The sequence below is a fragment of the Lactuca sativa genome, chromosome 6 (assembly GCF_002870075.4).
Source record: "Lactuca sativa cultivar Salinas chromosome 6, Lsat_Salinas_v11, whole genome shotgun sequence".
In the NCBI taxonomy this organism is placed as follows: Eukaryota; Viridiplantae; Streptophyta; class Magnoliopsida; order Asterales; family Asteraceae; genus Lactuca; species Lactuca sativa.
The window spans coordinates 5,090,198-5,105,224 of record NC_056628.2 but is presented as its reverse complement, the minus strand read 5'-3'; the positions used below and the strand labels follow the sequence as shown (position 1 = coordinate 5,105,224).

General features: G+C 36.2%; 1 protein-coding gene across 3 annotated transcripts; it reads left to right on the top strand.

Moving 5' to 3' along the window:
* Positions 1–9,324: 9,324 nt before the first annotated feature.
* LOC111886877 (oxysterol-binding protein-related protein 2B) lies at positions 9,325–14,358 on the top strand. 3 transcript variants are annotated; one of them, XM_023883117.3, is made up of 12 exons: positions 9,325–9,601; positions 9,720–10,199; positions 11,266–11,625; positions 11,722–11,818; positions 11,892–12,262; positions 12,338–12,493; positions 12,654–12,821; positions 13,013–13,153; positions 13,244–13,456; positions 13,575–13,688; positions 13,781–13,971; positions 14,050–14,358. In XM_023883117.3, exons 2-11 carry the CDS (start codon positions 9,783–9,785, stop codon positions 13,958–13,960), a joined length of 2,217 nt encoding a protein of 738 aa, XP_023738885.1. In that variant the 5' UTR covers positions 9,325–9,601; positions 9,720–9,782; the 3' UTR covers positions 13,961–13,971; positions 14,050–14,358. The 3 variants fall into 3 exon arrangements, with proteins under 3 accessions (XP_023738885.1, XP_023738886.1, XP_023738887.1); XM_023883118.3 differs by having other exon boundaries at positions 9,325–9,633; XM_023883119.3 differs by lacking the exons at positions 9,325–9,601; positions 9,720–10,199 and adding an exon at positions 10,250–10,730.
* Positions 14,359–15,027: the final 669 nt, after the last annotated feature.

Genomic DNA, 15,027 nt, shown 5'->3' with positions numbered 1-15,027 from the left:
TATGTTCTTCTGCTTTATCTCGTTTATGTTATGATTATTAGATGTTGTTTCTTGCATGAGATATTAAAGTGTTGCATAATTTAGAGAAGATTTAGTATCGAGGGTTTATATCCAGTGTGGGGTTCGTGAGAGGGGAAATTTATGGTTCGAGAATTCGGGAACTTTCAGCAGGAACTTAGGTTCCTTGAAGTTCGGCGTATTAGTGGGTTCGATTGAACAGCGTGTTAGCTTCGCCGCCATTGGATGGTGGTTAGTGCCCTAAGTGGGGGAGAATTGGGAATTCTCGGAGGAGCCGATGGTTGTAGGAGGTTGCCTGGAGCGGCTTGAACGTCGGTCATTGGGACGGTGCGATGAGGTGGTTTGGTTATAGTAAGGGCTTGCATGTGTCGAGGAAATGCGATAGGCTATGTACAGATTGTTGGTTATATGATCAGTCTCTGAGTATGTATGCATGTTATAAGATAGCGGTGGGCAACGCTAAGGGGTGAGGTATAGCACGGATCTGTCGTTGTGACAATGTTGGATGATGCGTAAGCATGTTTTCAGTCTCCTTGGAAGAGGAAGGGGATAGTGGCTCCAGATTGGAGGGTTGGATAGAGGAAAGTAAGATAACAGGTTAACAGACTCAGGAGCAGTCTGAACCGGTGATGAGGACCGTGCAAGGATATTGCAGTCAGAGGTCAAGGACCTAGAGATCGTGTTAGGGAAGTATGACTCAGGCGTGGCGAACCAGAGAGTTCAAGGGTGACGCAAGGACAAGGTCCTTGGTTTCGAGTATGGTTATGGGTTTGAGTTATGTATGTGGAGGTATTCCAATCTGGGGTATTCCATCATGAGGATGACCGGACCCTATGATTGATTGGACCAGATGTGTTTGGTATTCCAACCCGAGGGTTGATTGGGCCAAACATGAGTAGAATCTGAGGGTATTCCATCCTAGGGATGAGCAAACCCGTTGTAGGCATGCCTGGTATTCCATCCTGAGGCTGATTGGGCCAGGCATGGGTGTTGGATTTGGTGCGAGTATCGATGCATGTTCGTTTGGGTATGAGTTAAAAGAGACCAAGTGTGGCCGACAGTAGAGTATGACTCGTGGTCCTGTTTTCAGGTTGGGAATTCAAGTTCCCATGGAGGAGTAGTCTCTTTTTATAGCAATGGGAAGAGGTTAGGGGATGGTTAGTTTAGACGACCTGTCTGGGAGACGGATCCAATCTAACTTTCTAAGTTTAGGGCTTTTCAGAGAGATAGGTATTTAAGTCTGCATGAGAAGGAGTAGGTATCTCCTCGAGATGGAGTTCCAGTGGGGTTAGCCTCCCTTGGTGATCATCACGCTTTAGGGGCGTGAATGTGCCTTTCAGGATTTTGGGTAGCAAGAGTTGGCAATTGGCGATTTCGAGGGCGAAATCAAATTTAAATGGGGGAGGATTGTAACGCCCCGTTTTAAGAGTAATTATTTATGGACCCCCGAGATCATGAGTAAGGGCGTTTCTGTCTTTTATGGGCAATGGGTTTTATTCGAGAAGGTTTCGGGACGGGGTGTGTTGCTAGAAGTGTAGGGCTTCTCGCCACCTTTTGGTGGATATAAAGTCCGTCGGAAACGGACTTAGAATAAAGGAGTTATGACACTTTGAAGATAGTGTTAATAATGGTCCCTAAAGGAAATATTTGACAAAGGGGTCCTAGGCATGCATGGATTGCATGCGTGTGATTGGCTGGGTACGCCCAACGTAAGCTAGGTTATGCCCAGCATAGATTGGTTAAGTAAATGCGAGTGTTGGGGGCGTACGCCCAGCGTACGTCCAGTGTCTAAAAACCCTAATTTTAGGCCAGCCACTATATAAGGAACATTATGGTTCCAACCCTAGCCTCCATATCTGCCCTCTTACCCTCAGAAACCCTAAGTAGCCGTTCTTCTTCCATTGTTGGGGATATTTGACCTTGGGGAGCTTGGTTTGGCAAAGGAGAGCCTTGAAGAAGAAAGAAGAAGTTGTCAAGGAAGGAGTTGGGTGGCTGGAGCTCGTAGATCTGGGAAGACATCATCTTCTGGAGCCCTTTGAGGTATAAAGTCTCTTGCTTGACATCTATTTTGTGTAGATCTAGGTGTTATGAAGTTTTGACACCATTTCTTGTCACAAAACCCCAAAGTGATGCATGATGCGAGTTAGCTGAGATTAGTTGTCCTTTCAGACCTTAGGAAAGGTCTTGAGTGAGAAAAATGAGGTCCCAATGGCTTTGGTGGTCTCATGTATGATGTAGGTAGGTCTTAATGAATTAAGACCTGGAGTTAAGAGCTTTATGGACGTCCCAAGTAATAAAGTTTGAGACTTTATGAATTCTAGGCATGTTTGGTCGATGGATCTGAAGTTTGGGCTTTCGAGCTTAAGCCATTAAGAATTTATGAGGAGTTTTAGAACAGCAAACGTACGCCCCACATAAATTGATGTACGCCCAGCGTAGTGGGTCAGTGTCCCGTTTCCAGTTCGCGAGAATCGAAGTACGCCCAGCGTACTCCTTTTGTTGGGTTTTCGATTTTGGGCCTTAAGTATTTGGGCTGTTTATGGGCTAGTGGGGCTTGGGCCGTGACTAAATATTATGGATGGAGTATTTTGGACCCAATAATTATAATGGACCTTGGATCTAGGCCATTTGGTGAGATGGGCCCAATTTAGTAAATTGGGCCAATATTGGGCTTTGCAAGAGGATTTGGTTTTGGGTCTTGGTCCAATAAGAGGATAATGGACTGAAGGAGTGTTGTGGACACTTGGCCTAAAAGTCATGATGGATTCTAATGTGATGATTTTGCATGTGATAGTTGGGATTCCCGGTGAAATAGCAGACAGAGATTTGCAGGATTTCGGCAGTTGCAAGGTGAGTTTTCCTCACTGTACTCAAGGGTCTAAGGCACCAAGGCCGGCCCTTTGAATTGCCGTTAGAGCTTTTTATGTTATGTGATGATATGCTTGGTAGTATCCTGGTAGATAGGATAGTGATATGATGATATGCTTTGTTAGCTTAGTATCCTAGAGAAAAGGATAGTTGTATGATGGCTAGTTTTGTTGGATCAGCGCCTTGGTAGTTAGGTAGTGATTATTTATAAACCGGTAGTTGGTCTTGCCTTATGTACGCTGGTAGGAGGTTACCTGCGGGTTATATATGTTGAACAGTAGTAGAGGGTATTCCATCCTGGTAGGATGATAGGGCCCTAGTGTGTTGGTTATGTAGAGTATTACGTGGTTTTCTGTTATGTGTGCATGTCTGCTAGTGTAGATTGGCATTCTAACCTGATGGTTGTGGGCCAGAAGTATCCCATCCAAGTAGGATGATTGGACTCATAGTAGTTTGGCATTCGAACCCGATGGTTGAGGGGCCTGGGGTATTCCATCCCGAGGGATGATTGGACCCATAGTAGTAGTAATTACAGTATGTATAGGAAGTGGGGCATTCCAACCCGATGGTTGTGGGCCAGGAGTATTCCATCCCGGTAGGATGACTGGACTCATAGTAGTTTGGCATTCACACCCGATGGTTGAGGGGCCTGGGGTATTCCATCCCGAGGGATGATTGGACCCATAGTAGTTATTATTGTACGTATAGGGGTTTGGGCATTCCAACCCGATGGTTGTGGGCCGAGAGTATCCCATCCCGGTAGGATGATTGGGCTCGTAGTATGTAGGCATTCCAACCCGATGGTTGAGGGCCAGGGGTATTCCAACCGGAAGGTTGATTGGACCCGTAGTATGTTGTTCGTTGCTTTATGCGTATGTTTTTGTGTGTATGGGTACTTTGGGGGAACTCGCTAAGCTTTCGGGCATACAGTTGTGGTTTATTGTTTTAGGTGCTTCAGGAGATCGTGGCAAGGCGAAGGCGTGATCGTACCGCTCCTCATGTTTTATGCTCTATGTGATATGATTATGGGGAAATACTCTGATGTTTAAACTATTTTTAAAACAAGATGTATGAACGTAATGGTTATTGAATGAAATAAAATGTTTAAAATTGGTTGAAATTTTTTGGCGTTACAAGTTGGTATCAAAGCCTTGGTTTGAGTGAATTGGAGGAACATTTATGTGAATCCAGTCTCAAATCAAGGAGAGGTTTTCAAAAATGGTTTTCAAAATAAGTAAAGGAGGACGCAGAGGGTACGATCAGCCGGAGCCAGTAAGTTACCCCAAAATACCATACAAGTTATTTGTTTTGAGATATGTTAGAACAACATGCTAGTACTAGGCTAGGGATCTTCAAGAATTGCATGATAGGATTGCCTGATTTATGATGCCTGCTAGCCTAGGGTTCCTTGAGAAGAGCTATTCGGTATTCCTCTACAGGTGAGGATTGAGTGCTTGCTATATATGTTGTACTTAGAGCGTTGTGGTGATACTTGAGACAAATATGGGTAGGTGTGGAAGGTAGTATGGGCCCGTACTACTGAAAGCACAGTACCCATACGTGTGTCAAGGAAGTCACAACCCCTAGGTTGTTGGTTAGAGGTTAGTTCTCAACGGTTATGTGAGGTATTTGAGATTCTTATGGTTCATTTCAGCATGGCGGATGCGAGACGTTTCGATTCAGGATCTGGTTTGGGATCGGGATCAGGAGAGGGTGGTCAGGATGGATCAGCACCACCCGAGGTTATTGGTCAGATGAGTACAGAGGAGTTGGATGATAGGATTCGTGATATCCTGCATGATGAGGTTGCTGCTATGTTCCGGGCTGAGTTACCAGAGCTGTTTGGGTCGATCAAGACCGCCATGGTTGAGTATTTTGATGAGCGCTATGCAGCACTTGAAGAGACAGCAGCCGCGGCAGCTGCAACGGCTGTGGAAGCGGCAGGGGGAGGAGCCAGTCGGGGCTTTCAGTATCGGGATTTCGACAATACGAAGCCCCCTACTTTTGATGGAGTTCAAGATCCGATCGTTGCTATGAGATGGTTGTCAGACGTGGAAGGTTGCTTCTTCACGTGTTCATGCCCTACGGATCAGAGGGTGAGGTGTGCTTTGAACCTTTTGAGGCTCGGGGCGAAGGATTGGTGGAGGTTGACCAGGGGATCTTATTCTGAGGCGTAGCGGGCTGCGGTTTCATGGGATCAGTTTCGAGAAATGTTCAGTACTCATTATGTTCCGTAGGTTGAGAGAAAGAGAGAGAGGTTGGCTCAAGAGTTCCTGGAACTGAAGCAGGGTTCAGAGTCCGTGACAGAGATCACCCGGATGTTCACTAAGAGGGAGATGTTTGGCCCGGAGTTTGCTTTGGAGCAGGCTCAGATATGATGATGGCTAGTTTTGTTGGATCAGCGCCCTGGTAGTTGGGTAGTGATTATTTATAGACCGGTAGTTGGTCTTGCCTTATGTACGCTGGTAGGAGGTTACCTGCGGGTTATATATGTTGAAAAGTAGTAGAGGGTATTCCATCCTAGTAGGATGATAGGCCCTAGTGTGTTGGTTCTGTAGAGAATTACGTGGTTGTCTGTTATGTGTGCATGTCTGCTAGTGTAGATTGGCATTCCAACCCGATGGTTGTGGGCCAGGAGTATCCCATCCAGGTAGGATGATTGGACTCATAGTAGTTTGGCATTCGAACCCGATGGTTGAGGGGCCTGGGGTATTCCATCCCGAGGGATGATTGGACCCATAGTAGTAGTAATTATAGTATGTATAGGAAGTGGGGCATTCCAACCCGATGGTTGTGGGCCAGGAGTATTCCATCCCGGTAGGATGATTGGACTCATAGTAGTTTGGCATTCCAACCCGATGGTTGAGGGGCCTGGGGTATTCCATCCTGAGGGATGATTGGATCCATAATAGTTATTGTTGTACGTATAGGGGTTTGGGAATTCCAACCCGATGGTTGTGGGCCGAGAGTATCCCATCCTGGTAGGATGATTGGGCTCGTAGTATGTAGGCATTCCGACCCGATGGTTGAGGGCCAGGGGTATTCCAACCGGAAGGTTGATTGGACCCGTAGTATGCTGTTTGTTGCTTTATGCGTATGTTTTTCTGTGTATGGGTACTTTAGGGGAACTCACTAAGCTTTCGGGCATACAGTTGTGGTTTATTGTTTCAGGTGCTTCAAGAGATCGTGACAAGGCGAAGGCGTGATCGTACTGATCCTCATGTTTTATGCTTTATGTGATATGATTATGGGGAAATACTATGATGTTTAAACTATTTTGAAAACAAGATGTATGAACGTAATGGTTATTGAAGGAAATAAAATGTTTAAAATTGGTTGAAATTTTTGGGCGTTACAGTTTTGCCCTCTAACATGCCATTCTAACGATTATTAGCTAGAGGGACCAAAACTTGTATAAATATTCACTTTTGGACCATCTATGCATCATCAAAACCTTTTGGATCAAAATGCTTGATTTTGCCAACCATAGTGACCATTTTTGCAATTATATATATATATATATATATATATATATATATATATATATATATATATATAAGTCATGTCTTGAATTTCAAAATGTATAAACTATAGAACTATGCATAAACAATTTATTAATATTTGTCAAAAGTTTGAAGAATTAAATTAAAAAAAATAATTAAGAAATTCAATTTGGAGCAAAATAAAAATTTTAAAAGATTAAATTCATTTATATAAATTAGTTTATAAATCTTTGACAAAATATCTATATTAATTAATTTACATTAATAATAGAAACACACAATATAAATATAAGTTATAAAGAAAAATATTTTATATAAAATTGGTAATTATTTATTTCATAATAACTAATAATAAAGTTTAATAATTATTTTCCGGTAAGAATATATCCGTCAAAAAAACTATTTGCCGTTTTATATATATATATATATATATATATATATATATATATATATATATATATATATATCCCTATTCTAATAAATGAATAGTTTTAATCTCTTTTTGCTAAGTGTCATTCTAATACAACTCTTTATTAATATTATGTCATGTGTCATGTATATATATTACGCAACTCATTTCAAAATTCAAATTTATATTTTCAAATTATATGTTAAATTTGAAGTTATAATAACTTTAAAAATCTGATATATCTCTTAATCAATAATTTATTTAAAATAATTGATTAATAATTATTAATTTTTAGTATAAAAGTTCAATTAATTTTATAACCGTGGTTCGCACGTGTTATAAACTAGTAAATGAAATACGTATCTAATGAGACGTTAAAGGGTAAATGAAATATGTATATAATGATGGCTTTAAAAGGGTAAATGGTATAAAAGCCTTTTAATTTTTTAAAAATGGTTATTGTCATTGTAACAAAAAAAACTTTAGTATATTGATTTAAATGGTCTCTCGTGGCTATTTTGGCATTTTGGGGGCACCTACTTGTCTTTGTAAGTTTTAAAAGGTCATTTTTTAAAAACTTGAAGCGGTCACCCGATGACACCCATCCTACCTTGCACTTTGCCAATTCCACGTCATTGCCATCTAGATCAAAGAAGTCCATGTCATTGCCACGTGGGTGTGATAATGTTCTTAGACACAATGAATAAAAAGAACATAAATTTGATCGATTTAGTAAGCCACATGATTAAGGAAGAATAGTAAAAGAGATATCATGATTAGTCTAGATATAAATGAATCAAAATTACATTGTTTGGAGGGTTCTATATATAAACTTAGGTACATGACAACCACATATTCCCTAAACCATATATATATATATATATATATATATATATATATATATATATATATATATATATATATATATATATAAAAGTCATGTCTATAATTTCGAAATGAATAAACTATAGAGTTTTTTTTGTACAAATCAATTATGCACAAATAACTTATTAATAATTGTCAAAAGTTTGAAGAATTAAATTTAAAAAGATAATTAAGAAATTCAATTTGAAGCAAAATAAAAAATTTTAAATATTAAATTCATTTATATAAATTAGTTTATAATTCTTGAACAAAGTATCTATATTTATTTATTTACAAGGAACCAATGAACCATTCGTGAGCGTCGGAAATCATAATGATCAACGCCCAAAATAAATAGATGTACACTTTTACGTTGGACGCACACATCAGATTATACCAAAAAATCCATCTCCTTACCAAAAATCCACCTCTTTTTTCGCTTAAATTTTTTTAAGCCACATTTTTTATAAAAAAACTGAATATACCGTTGTTTTCGATTTTTCATCCTCTTTCCATAAAGATCCATGTTGATATATAAAAAATAATTTTTTTCGAAAATTACACACTTCATTTTGTTAGTTTTTTTAATATTTAAGTTAGTTTTTATCAAAAAAATAAAAAATATACTAAAAATATTAATATGAAATTATGTTTAAAAAATTACAAAAAAAAACATGAATTTTGATATCTTTATTAATTTTTTTTCTATAAAAAAATAGACCTTAACTTTTCAATAAAGAAAATAAAGTGAGTTTTTTTTCGAAAAAAAAGTTCGTTTTTTATATATCATTATGTATCTCTTTGGAACGAGGACGAAAAATTGTGAACAATGGTATACTCGATTTTTTTTTTCGATAAAAAACATAGCCTAAAAAAAATTTTAAACAAAAAAAAAGGTTTTGTTATAATCCGGTGCATGTGCGTCCATTGTAAAATGTACAACCCTTCCTTTTATCGTTGATCGTTTTAAATTTCGACGTTTTGGATTGATTTGTTTGGTTACTTAGATTAATAATGGTTTATCTATTGAAGTTTTCCACACACACATATATAATAATAATGATAATAATAATAATGGTTCAGGTTTATTTGAGACCGTGCTAATTTTATGAGACCGTGAGATCAAATCTTAAAATAATTTTAAAATGCAAAATAAAAGAAAAAATCCAATTTTTTTTAATTATTGTTTTTGGATCTTTAATTATCTAAAAAAAATAAAAAAATAAAAAAAATTGCTGTTTTTTTTTCGTAAAACACATGAAATATTTTAATAGAATATTACACTGTAAATATTTTAATATGATTTTTAAATGTTAGAATATTCTACTAAATTTGTCAGATATATAGAATATTCTAATATTCTATTAGAATATGTAAAAATATGTATTTTAATTTTTTTTTTTTTTGAAAATATAAATTCCGAAAATAATATATGTAAATTTTTTATTATTTTGCAATTTAAAAGGGTTTTTTTATCTACTAAATGAGTGAGTACGATTGCGTCTCACGGTTTTATAAAATTAAGTCGTCTCACGTCAATCTATATATATATATATATATATATATATATATATATATATATATATATATATATATATAATATATATATATATATATATATATATATATATATATATATATATATATTCACCTATTGTATCTGCATGTACCTCTGTTTCTCTCTCATCTGGGTGAGAGTTTGACAGAAAATGAAGTCTCTTCTTTTCTAAACTTATAGTTCTACCGAAACTCTACTTCCATGGTGGTCTTCTTGAAATGACCCTTTTGCCATTCATCCTCTCTGTATCCATATATATTTATAATACTATAATAATGGTGTAATAACACCCAAAGCCTCCTTTTTTTACTTGAATTTGTCTTTCAATCCTTTCTCTCTCTAAGTTTTGTGGCATCTCCTCCGCAATCTTGCATCATCTCTGTATGTATATCTACAAGATTGTTTTGTTTAATGTATGCGTGACTGTTGTCTTGCGTATTGATTGATTTATGAAGTGATTAGTTTTTTGATTTGCGATTTTGTGTTTGTTGATGTATAGATGGCGATTTGATCAGATTTTGACGGGGTTTTTTGTGCCACGGGAGTTCTCCGGATTAACGGAATGCGAGTGAAGGAAATGTATCCGCTCTGTTGCATATCGCTGGAGAGTTCAGCGATCGGAGACAACTCACCGGAGCCGATGCCGACGTTGTCGAGGTCTTGTTCTGTTGCCGACATGAGATCCGATCCCAATGCCATTGGATGGCCTTCTTCTGGATCTGATTCCGGCTCCGGAAGTAGCAGCTTCGCCGGCGTCCTCTACAAATGGACTAACTACGGTAAAGGATGGAGATCCAGGTGGTTTCTTCTACGGAACGGCGTCCTCTCCTACTCGAAGATCCTCCGGCCAGAAAGCCTCATCGCCGCTGATGACGTTAGATTCATCGGCGATGTATCTTCCGGAAGACTCAAACGTCTTAATAGTTCTGGCACCAGACGCAATAAGCATCAGAAAACCGTCGGAATCGTTCATCTCAAGGTAATCAATCCATCAACTGATTGATAAACTCAAATTAAACAAATAAGGGTTAACAATTTTTTCTCAGAGAAAAAGAAAATACTGTTAAACCTCTTGTTCTAGGAAAATGTTCCCAATCTTCAGGTGAAAAACTTCTTCCCTCAAACTGCAATAAATTGAACCAGAAAACGTACTCCGATTTTTCTCGATTTCCGAGCTCACCTCCATTGATCACAACTTAAACCTACATTACATTTACATTCACACATAAGTTTGAATTTTGATTACTCATGAAATCTGAATGATTTATCAAAATGGGTATATGAAACAAAATAAAAAGGACTAAAGGACTGGATCTTGGGGTCACGTCAAGAGGGCCACACAAAGTGGCTATCCAATCCAATGGGTTTACCTTCTGTATAGCAGGCCTACCCCTTTATCTATTAGTGTGACACTAGCACCCCATTTTGTGCTTATGTGATCAAAATCTGGATGTGTTTTTGCTTTGTCCTTCTATTTCATACCCTCATTTCATCTGGATCTTGTCTTGTGGTGAGCTTTTTCCCTGTCTCTTTCATTTGACTATTCTTACTATGACTACACGTTCATATAAATTCTTCACTATTACGCTTTTTTCACTAATTTAATTTCAATTTCTTCCAAGTTCATCGACTGGAATTTTGTTCTAGATCACAGCTTTTTCCCCAAATAAGTTTTTTATTTTGTTTAATTAAAGCTGGAGTTGACTACACAAAGGATCCGTTTGCACATTTTTCTGTCGTGTTCTTTTACTTTATCTGACGATCTTAATTCAAATCCATGTCGAACACTCTTTCCCAAGAAATCATTGTCTTCTCCACCAATTTTCTCATCATTCTGTCGTATTCTGTTTTAGTGTAAAACCTGCATCTTAATGATCTCGATTCTGTTATTCTGTTATTTTGCTTTCGTTATTCTTTTCGGATTTCAAAACCCAATCACAATGTGATAATTTTCACATATATATATATATATATATATATATATATATATATATATATATATATATATATATATATATATATATATATATATTTCTTTTTTACAGATCTCATCATTTCGAGAGAGCAGATCCGATAGTAGACGCTTTTACATATTCACTGCTACAAAGACACTTCATTTGAGGACTAGTTTGAAGGAAGAAAGAGTAGCTTGGATTGAAGCTTTGGCTTCTGCTAGAAATCTGTTTTCTTTAAGAAGATTAAATGACAAAATATCCATTGTACAAACCGATATATCATTATCAACTGAAAAGTTAAAGCAACGTTTACTTGAAGAAGGTACAAGTGAAGTACTTGTAAAAGACTGTGAGCAGATTATGCTCACAGAATTTTCAGAAATTCAAGGCCAAGTTAGAGTTCTCTGTGAAGAACGTTCCAGTTTGCTCGACACCTTGAGGCAACTCGAGGTAAATTTTCTTCAATTCTTATTTATTTATTTATTTTGGGTTAAAAATGTTGAATTTATTTGTAATTTGAAATCTTGATTTACATTAATCTATCAGGCTGCTAATTTAGAAACCGAACCCTCTGGAGTTCCTGAAGGCGAATATCAATTAACACAACACGAGTTATCAGATATTCAACGTGGAAAATACAGCGGTAAGTTATTTTTCTAATTCAGTGACTTTTAGTTAATTACCATATTGTCATATTTACCCTTGATAATATTCAGAATGGAGTACAACTGAATCATCGGATGATGTTGAAAAACAAGAGCTTGAGGAAGGTTCAGAGGAAGAAGAAAGTTACTTTTTTGACACAAAAGATCATTTTTCTGGACAAATTATAGCAAAGGAATCTGAATTTATGGATGAAAGAAACAGCAAACAGTTGAGATTTGAAAGAAGAAAGAAGCTTCCAGATCCAATTGAGAAAGAAAAAGGTGTAAGTTTATGGTCAATGATTAAAGACAATGTAGGAAAAGATCTTACACGTGTATGTCTACCTGTTTATTTCAATGAGCCTATTTCATCTCTCCAAAAGTGTTTTGAAGATCTTGAATACTCTTACCTTCTTGATCGTGCATATCAGTATGGAAAAGAGGTATAATTTATTTTTTTATAAATTTAAAAATGTGGTGGAAAATAGGAAATTAATGTCCTTGTGTTTTTGTCCTAGGGCAATAGTCTTCAAAGACTCTTGAATGTTGCAGCATTTGCAGTTTCTGGTTATGCTTCTTCTGAAGGAAGACATTGTAAACCTTTCAATCCTTTATTAGGGGAAACTTATGAAGCTGATTACCCTGAAAAAGGCGTTCGATTCTTTTCTGAAAAGGTTTGTTGTATTTCCTACTTGAATCTTGTTTATACATTTGGTATGTTGGAATGGAATTTGTTTGTTATGTCAAGTTAATAAACTAAATGAAATTAAATTGACATATAAAGAAAAAAGTTTTTTTTTTTTTGTAAATTACTAAATTACCCTGACATGTCAGGTGAGCCATCATCCTACCCTGATTGCCTGTCACTGTGAGGGTAGAGGGTGGAAATTTTGGGGGGACAGCAACATAAGAACAAAATTTTGGGGGAGATCAATTCAGCTTGACCCTGTTGGACTTTTGACCCTTGAGTTTGATGATGGTGAAGTTTTCCATTGGAGTAAGGTATGTAAAAAAAGACGATTTTGCCCTTGAGTTCAAAGTTTCATAAATGGTCTCTGTCGTATGTAAAAGATGATTAAAAGTTTTCAAACCACATCCTTGATATTAAAAATTAGTAGGGACCATTTATGAAAATTTGAACCCTTTTTAAATACAGTAATTGTTTGTTTTTTTTTTTTTTATCTAAAATACAGGTGACAACAAGTATTTATAATCTTATTTTGGGAAAAGTATATTGTGATCATCATGGACTTATGCATATAGTTGGTAATAGAGAGTTATCTTGCAAGCTTAGATTTAAAGAACAGTCTCTTCTTGATAGGAATCCTCACCAGGTAATTAAATTAAATAAATAAATCTATTCTATTCTCACACTTTTATTTATAAAAATAAAAATGTAAGTAAGATTTATATGTTTTGAATAGGTTCATGGGGTTATCGAAGATTCAAGTGGTAAAAAACACGCGACAATATTTGGAAAATGGGACAATAGTATTTACTACACAATTGGAGAGGGAACAAGTAAAACAAAAGATGAAAATCTTTTGTGGAAAAGGACTATGCCACCTGTCAATCTTACTCGTTATAATTTAACTTCATTCGCTATCACATTGAACGAGTTAACTCCAGGACTCAAGGTAAATTAATAAAAAAATATATGATACATTCGTTCAACTATTTTTTTTTATATCTGATTTTGGGTATTTAAAAAAAAAAAAAAAAAAAAAAAAAAAAAAAAAAAAAAAAAAAAAAAAGGAGAAACTTCCACCAACGGATTCAAGACTTAGACCAGATCAGAGGCATTTGGAGAATGGCGAATATGACATGGCGAATTCTGAGAAATTACGATTGGAGACAAGGCAAAGAATGGTATATTTTTCATATTCGATGGGTATTTTAGACTTTTTTTTTGACCTGTATAACGAATATTATTAAAAAGTGTATTTTGGTGATTTTTGTAGTCGAGAAAATTACAAGAAAACGGATGGAAGCCAAGGTGGTTTGAAAAAGATGGAGAAGATGGGACCTATAAATACGTAGGCGGCTATTGGGAAAAAAGAGAAGAACAAAATTGGGAAGATTGCCCTAATATATTTGGTGAATTTACTCAAGACACATTGTTTGTTAATAATAACTCCTAAATTCGTTTAAGGTAACAATTTCATTTTTATTTATTTATTAAAGTATATTATTCAAAATTTGTTTACGTTATTTTGATTTTGGTGTGCAGAGGAAGCGGGACCCACCTCACCCACACGGCGTAGTGTTTGTAATTTGTTGTTGTTATATAGTGAAAGCTGACTTGTTAGTGAATTAATTTAGATGATGATGATGAGTTTTACTACTACTATTGTTGTATTGTTTTGGATGATAGAAATAAATGAAAGAAAAAAAAAAGAGAGTGAAATATGGTGAAGAAAAGGAATTTGTTTAGATGGTAGGTGTTAGAGAAGAATGTATTTTTAGGGAAATAGTTTTTATCTTTTTTATGATTTAAGTTTTGTTGATGCAATGATATATAATATCTTTGGTGAAATAATTGTATCTAAATGTTTTGTTTTATTTTTAATATGTTTATGGTGCAAATTGTTTGACTTTTTTCGTTTATTTAACGTGAAATAAGTTGGTGATGATTTAAATAGATTCAGATATTTGGTTCGAGGCCCATTAGGAGTGCTTAGACTGGCCCAATTAGCCAAAACGATTGGGTCCTAGAGGGTAGAAGATCCATGACCAATATGGCTTCAGCCCAAATTAGAAAAGCCCGATTTACAAACTTTTTTTTTTTTCTCACAATGGTATCTTGATAGACTTCCACTTTCATTAGTACTATTGGAAGATGATATGGTCAAAGTTCTTAAATGCAATCTAAACCCATCGGTTTGTTGCGATTTTGATTTGTTGAGGGATAATCACCAGAGAAAAATTAAAAGACTAAAAATATGTGTTGTTTTTTATGAACCTACTGGAAACACGACATCGAGAAAGAATTTTGTGATAGCTTGCAAAGTGGTAAATCAAGCTTTTTTTTTCAAATTCAAAACAAACACGTATAAGTGAGAGTGACATGTTGGTTGTGTATGATAATGAGACTCTGCAATTAACATTTATGAAGCTTGTGATCCAATGTCACCCTTATGTGAGAGATTCCATGATGTTGACTCGACCCTCTATTTGATTAATGATACAACACCTCCAAGCTACCACA

Excerpts from the sequence above, each read along its gene's own strand:
- LOC111886877 (XM_023883117.3), top strand. The coding sequence starts at position 9,783 with ATGCGAGTGAAGGAAATGTATCCGCTCTGTTGCATATCGCTGGAGAGT. Across the intron at positions 11,819-11,891 it reads TCAACGTGGAAAATACAGCG|AATGGAGTACAACTGAATCA; the intron begins GTAAGTTATTTT and ends GATAATATTCAG. Across the intron at positions 12,494-12,653 it reads TTCGATTCTTTTCTGAAAAG|GTGAGCCATCATCCTACCCT; the intron begins GTTTGTTGTATT and ends CTGACATGTCAG.